Here is a 12580-nt window from a genome sequence, read left to right on the forward strand (position 1 = left end):
GGACACAGGTACTACTACTAGAGATTAGCTTGTGTACTCATCTACGTCTTTAAACTCAGTAAGCAGAAAAATACTCCAACGCATCATTTCTCGCCCTGATAACAGCTGACAGTTTCAGCGCGGGCGATATCAGGTGAAATCAGGCCAGGTCATCAGCATCATCTCACCTGAACGCCACGTCCAGCACGTCCACATCACGTGTGCGCTGCTGTAAATGTTGCTCAGTGCACCTTCACCCTGAATCACTAAATTAGAGCCCATGACGAGTAAAACCTCATTCGACGCTGATTCAGCGAACAGGTTTGCGTCTGCGTTCAGAACTTGTTGCTGTTGCAGGTGAAGGTGTGGAAGCTGGACGGCGCTGAGCTCCTCAGCAGCACCGGCAGCGATGACGGGTCGGTGGTTCTGGGAGTTCTGGAAGAATCTGTAGTTTCTCTGTCTGATTCTGGTCTGGTCAGAATATCTCATCCTGTTAACGGGACTCGAGCTGCGGAGACTCAGCTGGAAAACTCACCGAGAAGCTGGACTCTCGTGAACTCTGTTACTTTACCAAAACGCGGGGAAGTGTTCGTGGTTTCTACAGGAGGATTCCTCTATCGGGTATGTTTTTCATCCATCTGTTCTGGTCTTTTTGGTGTGTAATAAGCATCACAGCGTGTCTGCTGACTTTTAGATCAGAGAGAAATAATAAACCTGCAGTTGTGAAGCTTTCTTTTTTTATTTAAAAATAACATACTCGGATAGTTTGCTCCATGAAGAAGCAGCTGAACATCCACAAAAATCAATTATGCATAAAAAAAAATGTGTGTGCCTTGTGACACAGTGGTGTTTCTATTTCAAATATTGTATGTGTATGTTTGGAAAAAACAAAGTAAATAAAAAAATCTCATTAAATGCAAATTCAGAACTAATAATTTAATAAAACTAAAAGTATTCGGATCCAAATTCCCTTCCCAAATATGAATAAATGTTCTTTATATCAGACGTTAAGTTTTATATCTGTTTGAATTCAAATGCTGAGGTGGAATCAGCCTCATTAGTCGAGGGACAGCGTTCGTAGGAACCAGTAGGGGGAGGCAGACCCAAGTACGCTGTTCTAACATTAAAAAGCCAACGTGGTTATTTTTACTTCTGCTGCACGCGATCCTGAGTCACGCCGATGACGTTTACCTTCCTGTCTGCAGATTTCCAGGACGGGGAAACGGACAGCCGTCGAGTTCCCTCCGCTTCCTTCTTTGCTTTCAGTTACTGAAGATGAAAAAATACTGATAGCAGGTACGAGGCTGATGTTGACTTCACTCGTTTTAAATCACAGCACCCTTCTTGATTTTGGTTCTCAGATCGCCTCGGACTGTGTGAAACGCTCACAGCTCACTCACATTAGCTCATATTCAACAGGGTTTTTAATGCGTTGATTTAAATGTTTAAAAACATAAAAATGCAGCAGTTGTAACAGTTGGCCGATCTGTGTTCGTGTCCTCTGCAGGCAGCGATCGGACTCTGAGCCTCTTTAACGTCGACAGAGACTCTGTGGACGGATTCCTCGACCTCCAACACGACGACAGCGTTCTGTCAGCCTGCGTCTCGTCGGACCGCAGGCTGCTCGCCTCCGGAGCCGCTGACCAGCTCATACGAGTAAGAGACGAACAGAAAAGACAACCGATGTTACATTCAACTTCCTTTCATTTGGCTTTTTCCTTATAAATATCAAAAAACGTCCAAACTTATATCAAGCAATGCTATGCTAAGTGTTTGGCGGCCAAATTAAAATCTCCATGGCACAAACTCTATGGAATTTCATTCCTGGCACCTGTTTCACAGTAAAAGCCCCTGCAGTTCCTTCACAGTAAGAGCCCCTGCAGTTCCTTCACAGTAAAAGCCCCTGCAGTTCCTTCACAGTAAGAGCCCCTGCAGTTCCTTCACAGTAAAAGCCCCTGCAGTTCCTTCACAGTAAGAGCCCCTGCAGGTCCTTCACAGTAAGAGCCCTGCAGTAGCGCCTCTTGCTTCTTTCTGGCTTCCCTTATTCAGATTCCCAGTAGCTGAAAAGGTTTTTACTGTGAAGCAGCTGCAGGCAAACAACATACACACATTTAACCACTGCAGATTAACTCCGTTCTTGTGAAAGTTTTTATTGTCAGTGGATCGTTTCTTTAACATATTGTAGGGTAGAACAGGCTTCATACAACTCCAGCTTAGGAAATGATGTGAGATGAATCACCAGCCCTGACGGTCACAACCAGAACTCCTTCCTGCTGTTCTGTCTTTGTCAGATCTGGTCGGTGATCACCGGTTCGTTGTTGGACACTCTGTGCGGTTCAGACGCTGCCGTCACTTCTGTCGTTCTGTGTAACGGCTTCGTGGTTTCAGCCTCGACGGCCGCCGCCGCCGTCCGTCTGTGGAGTCTGAAATACGACACCCGCCACAAACCCAGCGCCCACATCCCTGCGGGCTGCGCCCACGTCGCCGTCACCAAAGACGCAGATCGGGTTTTCTACGTCCGACAGCAGAGCCAGACCGAGGTCATCAGCTGGAACAACCACACAGGTCAGTGCTGGAGCAAAGAGAAGAAACATATTGTTACTGATTTTGGAAATACAGTGCCTTGCGAAAGTATTCGGCCCCCTTGAACTTTGCGACCTTTTGCCACATTTCAGGCTTCAAACATAAAGATATGAAACTGTAATTTTTTGTGAAGAATCAACAAGTGGGACACAATCATGAAGTGGAACGAAATTTATTGGATATTTCAAACTTTTTTAACAAATCAAAAACTGAGAAATTGGGCGTGCAAAATTATTCAGCCCCCTTAAGTTAATACTTTGTAGCGCCACCTTTTGCTGCGATTACAGCTGTAAGTCGCTTGGTGTATCTCTATCAGTTTTGCACATCGAGAGACTGAAATTTTTGCCCATTCCTCCTTGCAAAACAGCTCGAGCTCAGTGAGGTTGGATGGAGAGCATTTGTGAACAGCAGTTTTCAGTTCTTTCCACTGATTCTCGATTGGATTCAGGTCTGGACTTTGACATTCTAACACCTGGATATGTTGATTTTTGAACCGTTCCATTGTAGATTTTGCTTTATGTTTTGGATCATTGTCTTGTTGGAAGACAAATCACCGTCCCAGTCTCAGGTCTTTTGCAGACTCCATCAGGTTTTCTTCCAGAATGGTCCTGTATTTGGCTCCATCCATCTTCCCATCAATTTTAACCATCTTCCCTGTCCCTGCTGAATAATTTTGCACGCCCAATTTTTCAGTTTTTGATTTGTTAAAAAAGTTTGAAATATCCAATAAATTTCGTTCCACTTGTTGTTGATTTTTCACAAAAAATTACAGTTTCATATCTTTATGTTTGAAGCCTGAAATGTGGCAAAAGGTCGCAAAGTTCAAGGGGGCCGAATACTTTCGCAAGGCACTGTATATATTTACCTTGCCTATGGTAATCATGTTCGTCCAAACTAAAAATGATTCACAAATGGAAGCGAATATGTTTGAAACCTCCTCCTGGGTCTCCCCGCAGGTTCTCTATCGGAGCGGTTGGCGGTCTCTGCGGAGGTTTGCTGTCTGGAGTTAGCTCAGCACAAACGCCTGCTGCTCTGCGGTCTGACCACCGGCACCGTCCTCATCTACCCGTTAGCCCTGCCCCAGGAGACGCTCTGTATCCCCCCTCCGGAGAGCCTCTCCAGGGTGCTCTGCCTGGCCGTCAGCTCCCAGGAGAAGCACGTGGCAGTGGCCTACGAGGACTCCGTGTGCCTGTTCGAGATCACCACCAGAGACAGCTTCCCCACGGTGGAGGGACCCCTGAAGGGCTTCCCCCTGTCCCTCCTCCATGCCCCGCTGTCCTCCATGGCCCTGCTGTCCGACCGCCGGCTGCTGTACGGGACGAGCTGCGGGGAGGTGAAGCTCTACGACTTCAGCGGCGGCGGCGGCTCCAGCCTGGAGCCTCATCGCAGCAGAGTGACCTGTGTGACGGCCAGTAACTGGGGGACCCACGCCCTGGTGGGCTCCGAGGACGCCGTCCAGAGGCTGTGGGCGCTCAACCCGCTGGTCCTGGACCACACCATGGAGTACAAGGTCAGAGCTACTGTACATCTGCAATAAACCACCAGAGGCCAAGTTTGATGTTTTGGCTACAAATGGTGTCCTCTTTACATAACTGCAGGTCATTTTCCAAATGATCAGTTTTAAATATTACTTTCTGCTCTCCAGGCAGCCGTCCCACAAACCAAAAATCAGCAATCTTGTACTTTATTAATTAACTTTTGGCAACATTTTACTTTCATTCCAATAACGATGTTATTATGTAAAACAATCCGATCTTCAGTCTGAGTTTTTGCTGCTGCTGTTTTGTTGACGTTCAGGGCTTTTTCTTCGAGGGCGTCCTCTCTGCTGCTTTCTCCGACAGCGACCAGTTTGTCTTCACGGGATCTCAGGACAGAAGCGTCACAGTCTGGGACGTCGCTACAGGTACGTACCGGTGTGGTCCGACATGAACAGAGTCTCCTTCAGCCACCAGCTCTGACTGCTGAGCAGAAGGAAGCAGTCCTGCGCCATCTTTGTTATTTCTCAGCTGAGTCACGAAGACGACTTCCTACCATTTGTTAGGGTTTGTATTTTGTGACTGACATGTCTGAGTTAGTGGAGACAGCCATGCAGGACTGGGGTAGTTAACGGTCCTGGATCAGGGCTAGCTACGTTGCTACATCCGTGAAAAATAGAGAGCCGAAGTCATGTCGTCACTTCCTGTCTAGCTTCTGTTCCTCAATACAATGAAGAGTGTTCCTTAAATTTCTACTACAGACCGCGCTGCTAGAAGCTGAAACCAACCAACGATTTGTTAGCGAATAAAAAAAACTACACCTCCCATGAAACTTACGTCATCGTAACTTGGCTTCTTCCATATCCACAATATCGTCCACAGACACCCGACTCGTCCATGGACTCGCGTTTTCTCTTGAGCTGTGGGTTTATGGGAAATGGTGTTAAAGGCAGGTAAAAAAAACTGAAATATTAGAATGACGACGACAAACGTTACGTTAACTGCTGCTAACAACCTCTACCACAGCTTCTGTGTCCCCCAAACATGACAGCGATGGACAAACCGTCTAACATGAACACAGAGTGACAGAAAATGACCGTTCGGGCTCGTAGTTTCCGTTCTGCCGTCACTCAGCGGTGTTTCGTTCTTCTTGTTTCTTCCTGTCAGGAAACCTGCTGTGCGTTCAGTACGTGTACTCCCCCGTCGTCAGGATGGTGACCTTCAGGAACGGCTTCGTGGCCTTGTCTCAGCAGGGCTGCGTCATCAGAGAGGCGTTTCACTGCCCGGACCGCGTCAGTCCGGACTACAACCCTGTGAGGAACGTCAAGGCCCAGTACCGGGTCACCTCCAGGGAGAAGAGCCGGGGCGGCCAGCAGGCCCCGGTGTCCGACCTCCAGGACTTCAACCCGGCCCAGTTAAACCTGAACCTCATGAGCATGCTCGGAGCCAAACCCTCCTCCGCCTGTCTCATACTGTAGGACACCGGGGCCCAAACTGGGGCCACAGGACCTCCAGGGGCCTCGAGGTTCTGGGAGGGGGGGTTCAAAAGAAAATGAGGAAACATTTATTTTCAGTTAAGAAATTTTAAGAAATTAATTAATTGTGACCAGGACTAATGTACATGATAACTACAGAAATCACACACTGTAAATATACCGTAAACATCCTGGATCGTGTTTATAATATGAAAAATATATTAAAGCGTCCTCATATTTTTACCAAAATAAGGCTAAATACTTCCTTTCGCTTGTTGAACGCACCTGCTTAGGAAGGTTGCGAGGAAAGAAATGTGAAGATATAACACATTTACACAATTTAGCCATATTTTAGCAAAAATATGAGCGTTTTAGATGAAGTATAGCTTTAAGATGGGCAGAGGTGGTTTGACATGTTTTGTATGGACTACATGTGAATACTGTAACTGCTGCTGTCCGCTGAAGAAGCCAGCTACAAACTGTTCAGAGCCTCCAGGCTTCAGGGGTGAGTATTTGATGTTCAGTGGAATATTCCTATAAAGTAGTTTCAAAATTGCAACGCAATTAACTTTCTTCAAGAGTAACTACACCCTCAAATTCTGCTAGAACCCAACATATTTTAAAACACTGTAAGGATTAAACAGCGCGTTTATCTGCTCTAACGTTAGCATGTCCAGCTAAGTAGCTTACTACCTACAGTCCTTACCGCGCTTTACATCCAAGGCCGAGAGTTAGCAAACATAACGTTTTTCCTGTTAATGGATCGTCAGCTGATGAGGATGCTGACTTTTTGCCTGGGACCTGTTAGCCTTTAGCGTCACCGACCTATGAATCGCTGCCCACATCGATCAGAGAGTCGAGATAAAAGAAATGGCAGTCAGACGATCAAACATTAGCCTCAGTCTTTTTTGCATCATTACACAGTGCCGAGTTAGCGTTTGAATCATTCACTACAAATCACTGAACTGTGTCCTCTGACGGTCCAAACTCCAGATGGGAGAAGCTCTCAGTTCATCACTGTGTTATTTTATTTTATTTCTTGCTCACAGCATTTGTGATTTTCAGGCCTTTTGCCCCGAAGTTTGCCTGCCAGGCGACGTGCAGCTTGCGACGAAGCCTGCAGACACTACTCGGGGCCAAAAAAAACAAAACAAGATAATTCTCCTAAAAAGACGCTTGAACTGATCACCAGTCAAAGATAAAGCAGTAAAAGGTGTCTGTTTCATCTGTTTGTAGTAAAGAAATTAAATATATTACGAGTTTAAGGCTCATTGTTGACATTGGAAATATTAGTTTGAAACACTTTTATATAACAAGGAAATTATAGGTGATTATTATGATAACCAGTTTAATCATAATTCATTATTTGCTAGATTGGTTAAATGTATATAAATGAAAGACAATAACATTTATATCACTTGTATTTATGTGTCGCTGTTTTCTTCTGTTTAGAGAGTTTTTAATCAGAGTAAATCAAACTAAAACTAAAACAACGGGGAATTAGTAAAACTTATAGATGGAAACAAACCCGAGGAGGAGTGGACTGTAGGTTTAAGTCACGCTGCCTTTTAACTATCAAACAATAATTAAGTGAAACCTTGGAGTGCGTTTGGTAGATTTCTAAGGCGACGGTTCGTTCCACCCGAGAGAAAACAGAAACCTGATTGTGCCATAAAGTCAGAGAGCAGATAAAAGCTTTTCCTGTGAATCACAGTTTGTATTGTGAGTTTGAGTTAAACATTAACAGAAGGGCAGTGGCCTGCTGCTTCACCTGACACTCCAACAACACCTGAGCCGCTGCTGCTAGTTTCACACTCAGGGTTTGAAGTCTGAAGTCGACCTCTGAAGCTTCAGGTTTAACTCTTGTGAACTTAGTTTTCTCTTCAGTCAGAGCGGAGAACCAGCGATGGGAAAACTCTGTGCAGCGACGTCCTGGTTGTTGCTGACAGTCGGAGCGGTGGCGGCCCAGACAGGTACGAGCTGCGCTGTAAAAACAAACAGTCAGTTAATCCAGGAAAAACAGTAGTGAGCGTTTAGAGCCCCAACTACAGATATTTTCACCATCAATCAATCAATCGAGTCATTGTTTTTTCTATAAAATGTCAGAAAGGAGTGAAGTTATTATAATTTTTCCAACCAGCAGTCCAAAAGAGTCTGTTTACTATCACACATGACGAAGAAAAACATGAAATCCGCTCGTCTGAAGAGATAAAACCAGCGACTGTTTGGTAGAAAAATGAATAAAACAATGAATCTGCTACGATCAACTTAGCGTTTCAGCTGTAGAACATTTTGATGATGGTTTAATTGTTTAAAAAGCTTCTTTTTTTTTTTTTTGATAAAATAAAAAATAGCATCTGGTTCCAGTTTTGCTGCTTCACGCGAGCGGAAATTGAATGTCTTTGGGTTTTTGACTAAATAAGCAGTTTGAAACTTTTAAATGCATTTTCTTTTCCAACTTTGTTTGGATTAATTGAAAAAGTAATCGATGATAAAGATAATAAGTGTACAAGGAAGCAGCTTTTATTTCCTGTTAATATCATAATTGTGGTCATAAACTCTGTACAACAGTGGTGGAAATACATACATACTCAAGTACAAATCTGAGGTACTTTTCATTTGTGCTACTTTATACTTTCACTTACAATCCCTTAAAATACCTTCAATCCATCCTTAGTTTGTCTGTGAAAACACCTTTATTTAGAGATCACTTAATTTAAAAGCTCTTAAGTAGATTTTAAGGTGTACATTAATTCCTCTTAGTTTACACATTCATTTTAAAAATATTTGACAAGTCCCTTAATGATCAGGTGTTATTAAGGTTAAGGGATTTTGGTTTACGTCAGGGCTCTGAAATATTTTAAGCAGGTATTTAACAGGTTTATCCAGATTTGGTCCAAATTAATGGATTGTAACATTTTAAGGGGTAAAAACCCCTTAACATTCACAAACTAACATTAACTTGTACCTTAAAATTACCTTAGTTTTTCAATTAAAGTGCGGATTCAGGGTTTCGCCCCAAAGTTTGTGGATTAATAATGGATTGTAATATATATTAAGGGGTTTTTATTGGATTATCTGCACAGTTTCCCAAAGTTTTCACCTCAGATAAATTAAGGGGTTGCTTACTTGTTGTTTGGTCAATGTTATGTTGTTTTTACCCCTCAAACCATGCAGATAATGCATTAAAAGACCTTAATTTATCACAATTATCTCCTTAAAATCCCATTTAAATTAACTTCATTACATTATTATTATTATTATTATTATTAAGTAATAATAGGTAAATTCATTTTAAAGGTTAAATATTAAGGACTTCAGTTTCATAGAAAGAGTCCAGTTCGGGCCAGCTAATGGTTTATTTTAGCGGCTAAAAGAGTCCAGTTCGGGCCAGCTAATGGTTTATTGTAGCGGCTGAAAGAGTCCGGTTCGGGCCAGCTAATGGTTTATTTTAGAGGCTGAAAGAGTCCAGTTCGGGTCAGCTAATGGTTTATTGTAGCGGCTGAAAGTCCGGTTCGGGCCAGCTAATGGTTTATTTTAGCGGCTAAAAGAGTCCAGTTCGGGCCAGCTAATGGTTTATTGTAGCGGCTGAAAGAGTCCGGTTCGGGCCAGCTAATGGTTTATTGTAGCGGCTGAAAGTCCGGTTCGGGCCAGCTAATGGTTTATTTTAGAGGCTGAAAGAGTCCAGTTCGGGTCAGCTAATGGTTTATTTTAGCGGCTGAAATTGATTAGATAGATAACCTGAACTTAATCTATTCTAACAGTTTAGCTCAAACAGTGTAGATTAGGCTAGCTAACAGATCGGTTTGGTTCAAGTTAGCTTGAAGCAGGCGGCTGGTTGTTAACACTGCTGGAAAACTTTTAGGTTTATTTGAGTGACTCTTAAAAAACCTACAACATATAAAACCGACCAGGTCAGAGGTCATCCAGACTAAGTTCACACCTTAGTCTGGATGACCTCTGACCTCTCTGTGTGTTTGTGTTGCAGCTCAGACTCAGATCAGCGAGAATCTGCTGCCTCAGTGGCTCACCGGCATCATCGCCGTCTCCGCCTTCCTCTTCCTCAGCTTCGTCGGCCTCCTGGTGAAGAAAGCCTGGTGTGAGGAGTCCAGCAGGTCCGTCAGGGGGTTAACATTCACATAATGTATATCAGATTATAAAATATAGCGCTGAAACGATTCGATCACAAATGACAAATACTCTCCGTTTTATATCGTAAACTGAGTATTTTGGGGTTTTGGTTTGCTGGTCTGACAAAACAAGACGTGAAAAAGTCGTCTTGGACTCTGAGAAACAGCGACGGGCATTTATTATTATTATTTTCAGACAATTTAGAGACAAAACAATAAATTTAATTTAATAATTATGGTAATCGTTAGTTACAGCCCTAAACCGAGGAAAGAAAATGCTGAAAAATCCCAATATTTAGACGTTATAGACTTTCTTTTTGCAGTCTGGACTAAATGTTTCTGAGGGTTGTGTTTATAGACAAAACAATCTATAGATTTAAAGAACATAATGTTTAATAATGCAGTCCTAATATGATGCATCTGTCTGCAGGAGGAAGACCAGTGTGGAGTCACTGAGAGAAAATGACCGCGCCATGACCGAAAACCCCTACGAGAGCAACGAAAACCCCTATGAGAGCAACGAAAACCCCTACGAGACCAACCTGGACATGGTCAGGTAGGACCAGACTAAATACTTTACATTATTTCTGCCACTGTGGGAATTATTCAGGTCCTGGAGGGAACAGGGCCTCTGGATACGTCCGTCACTAAAAGTTAAAGTTTCCAGATGCAGAAAACCGAATAATCCCTCAAAAGGCTCAACGAGGGCAAACTGTCGTACAGCTGCTGAATAAAATGTTTGTTTTGAGAAGTGCTGTTTAAATAAAGTCTATCATCATTTTATTATTTGTACCATTTCACTTTAACAGAAAAAAGAGACCCCATGACCTGTCAGAACTATCTCACATTTAGGGAATTATTGATCATCACTGCTAACGATCAATCAGCACTGAATCAAATCCCTCCCTCACACGAGTGAAAACTGCAGAAACCATCAGATTCACGACATCATTTAACAACCGAGGACGTAAAGTTTCTAACGGGAGGCTGAAGCTGCAGGTTTTATGCGAATTTTAAGCTCTGAGAGAGAAATATTTCAGTATTTTGCTCTGAAACGCATTTGTCTTCTGTAATATTGGAGTCCAGGCATTATCATCACAACTCCAGTTTTAAAGTTTTAACAAAGTGTGCGTTTGTTTGTCGTTCAGGAGCAAAGAAGACACGAACGCCTTCGACAACCCGGCGACTGACAGCACTGACGACAGAGTTACCTCCTTGTGACCGTCCCGCACTGCTCCCATTGGCTGTCTGAACGTCGTCTCCCCAGCTGTGGACTGAGAGGCACAAAACACACAGAAAATTATTTTTTATAGAAAAAACGTAGTTACAGATTTTTTATTTTGTCTTTGTTTTGTCGTACCTGTTGTCCCTCCGGCGGGCGGAGCTTACTATGAACAACTTCAGATATCATCCGTGTTGAATTTACTTACAAATATCTTCTGTACAGATGTTTTTCTGTTTTCAGTGTAATCGTCAAATGCAGAAAAATTCATGATGTTATATGGATTATTAATCATTTAGTAGATCTGTGTTTCAGAGCAGTCAAGAGGAAAAGCAGCTGTCTGTCCCGTGATCTCTGTGTTCATTAACAACTTCTCTCTTCTAACAAATAAGTAATGTGTCGGCTCTCATTATTGATCAATGAAACAATGAGCTGTGAGTAATAATTAAACACTGTGTGGTGAGTTCACGTGTCTAATGACAGCGGGACAGTCCAGTGTCTGTGATGACAGTGGAGCGTCTGCGGTTAGTTCACGTGTCTGTGATGACAGCGGGACAGTGGAGCGTCTGCGGTTAGTTCACGTGTCTGTGATGACAGCGGGACAGTCCAGCGTCTGCGGTTAGTTCACGTGTCTGTGATGACAGCGGGACAGTGGAGCGTCTGCGGTTAGTTCACGTGTCTGTGATGACAGCGGGACAGTCCAGCGTCTGCGGTTAGTTCACGTGTCCGTAATAACAGCGGGACAGTGGAGCGTCTGCGGTTAGTTCACGTGTCTGTGATGACAGCGGGACAGTCCAGCGTCTGCGGTTAGTTCACGTGTCGGTAATGACAGCGGGACAGTCCAGCGTCTGCGGTTAGTTCATGTGTCTGTAATAACAGTGGGACAGTAGAGCGTCTGCGGTTAGTTCACGTGTCTGTAATAACAGTGGGACAGTAGAGCGTCTGCGGTTAGTTCACGTGTCTGTGATGACTGCGGGACAGTCCAGCGTCTGCGGTTAGTTCACGTGTCTGTGATGACAGCGGGACAGTCCAGCGTCTGCGGTTAGTTCACGTGTCTGTGATGACAGCGGGACAGTCCAGCGTCTGCGGTGAGTTCACGTGTCTGTGATGACAGTGGGACAGTCCAGCGTCTCTGGTTAGTTCACGTGTCTGTGATGACTGCGGGACAGTCCAGCGTCTGCGGTTAGTTCACGTGTCTGTGATGACAGCGGGACAGTCGAGCGTCTGCGGTTAGTTCACGTGTCTGTGATGACAGCGGGACAGTCCAGCGTCTGCGTTTAGTTCACGTGTCTGTGATGACAGCGGGACAGTCCAGCGTCTGCGTTTAGTTCACGTGTCTGTGATGACAGCGGGACAGTCCAGCGTCTGCGTTTAGTTCACGTGTCTGTGATGACAGCGGGACAGTCCAGCGTCTGCGCGCTTTAGTTCACGCGTCTGTGATGACAGCGGGACAGTCCAGCGCTGGCGCTTTAGTTCACGTGTCTGTGATGACAGCGGGACAGTCCAGCGTCTGCGGTTAGTTCACGTGTCTGTGATGACAGCGGGACAGTCCAGCGTCTGTGGTTACTGCGAATCTTCAGCAGTAAACTGGAGCTGCAGGCATCAGAAACCTGTAGGTGACCTCTCGCACCTGTGCAGGGCCGCACACCTGCTGTTCCTCTGGAGGACAAAACAGATTATAGCTCAGGAAGACTCCAGCGAGGTAGATTGTGCTCT

The 12580-nt window shown here is 44.4% G+C and overlaps 2 protein-coding genes across 3 annotated transcripts in view; both read left to right on the forward strand.

Annotated features, from left to right (window-relative positions):
• The window catches only part of nwd1 (NACHT and WD repeat domain containing 1), an 18003-nt gene extending 12242 nt beyond the window's left edge, over positions 1 to 5761 (forward strand). Inside the window, exons 12-19 of the mRNA XM_044198944.1 lie at positions 1 to 8; positions 337 to 600; positions 1185 to 1275; positions 1487 to 1635; positions 2271 to 2544; positions 3519 to 4072; positions 4360 to 4465; positions 5205 to 5761. The exon at positions 1 to 8 is cut by the window's left edge and continues 192 nt beyond it. Of these exons, the coding sequence (XP_044054879.1) occupies positions 1 to 8; positions 337 to 600; positions 1185 to 1275; positions 1487 to 1635; positions 2271 to 2544; positions 3519 to 4072; positions 4360 to 4465; positions 5205 to 5515 (1757 nt within the window). The 3' untranslated portion in view covers positions 5516 to 5761. The remainder of the gene's footprint in view (positions 9 to 336; positions 601 to 1184; positions 1276 to 1486; positions 1636 to 2270; positions 2545 to 3518; positions 4073 to 4359; positions 4466 to 5204) is intronic.
• A 109-nt stretch (positions 5762 to 5870) lies between these two features.
• On the forward strand, positions 5871 to 11255 carry pdzk1ip1 (PDZK1 interacting protein 1). Of its 2 annotated transcripts, XM_044198976.1 has the most exons (5): positions 5871 to 6017; positions 7400 to 7485; positions 9501 to 9627; positions 10073 to 10198; positions 10791 to 11255. In XM_044198976.1, exons 2-5 carry the CDS (start codon positions 7419 to 7421, stop codon positions 10861 to 10863), a joined length of 393 nt encoding a protein of 130 aa, XP_044054911.1. In that variant the 5' UTR covers positions 5871 to 6017; positions 7400 to 7418; the 3' UTR covers positions 10864 to 11255. The 2 variants fall into 2 exon arrangements, with proteins under 2 accessions (XP_044054911.1, XP_044054910.1); XM_044198975.1 differs by lacking the exon at positions 5871 to 6017 and having other exon boundaries at positions 6027 to 7485.
• Positions 11256 to 12580: the final 1325 nt, after the last annotated feature.

This window comes from Siniperca chuatsi, linkage group LG6 (genome assembly GCF_020085105.1).
Source record: "Siniperca chuatsi isolate FFG_IHB_CAS linkage group LG6, ASM2008510v1, whole genome shotgun sequence".
Lineage (NCBI taxonomy): Eukaryota > Metazoa > Chordata > Actinopteri > Centrarchiformes > Sinipercidae > Siniperca > Siniperca chuatsi.

Bases quoted from the DNA above. Each gene is read 5' to 3' on its own strand.
- pdzk1ip1 (XM_044198976.1), top strand. From the start codon at position 7,419: ATGGGAAAACTCTGTGCAGCGACGTCCTGGTTGTTGCTGACAGTCGGA. The intron at 9,628-10,072 runs GTCCGTCAGGGG...ATCTGTCTGCAG, and splicing joins TGGTGTGAGGAGTCCAGCAG to GAGGAAGACCAGTGTGGAGT. The intron at 10,199-10,790 runs GTAGGACCAGAC...TTTGTCGTTCAG, and splicing joins ACCAACCTGGACATGGTCAG to GAGCAAAGAAGACACGAACG.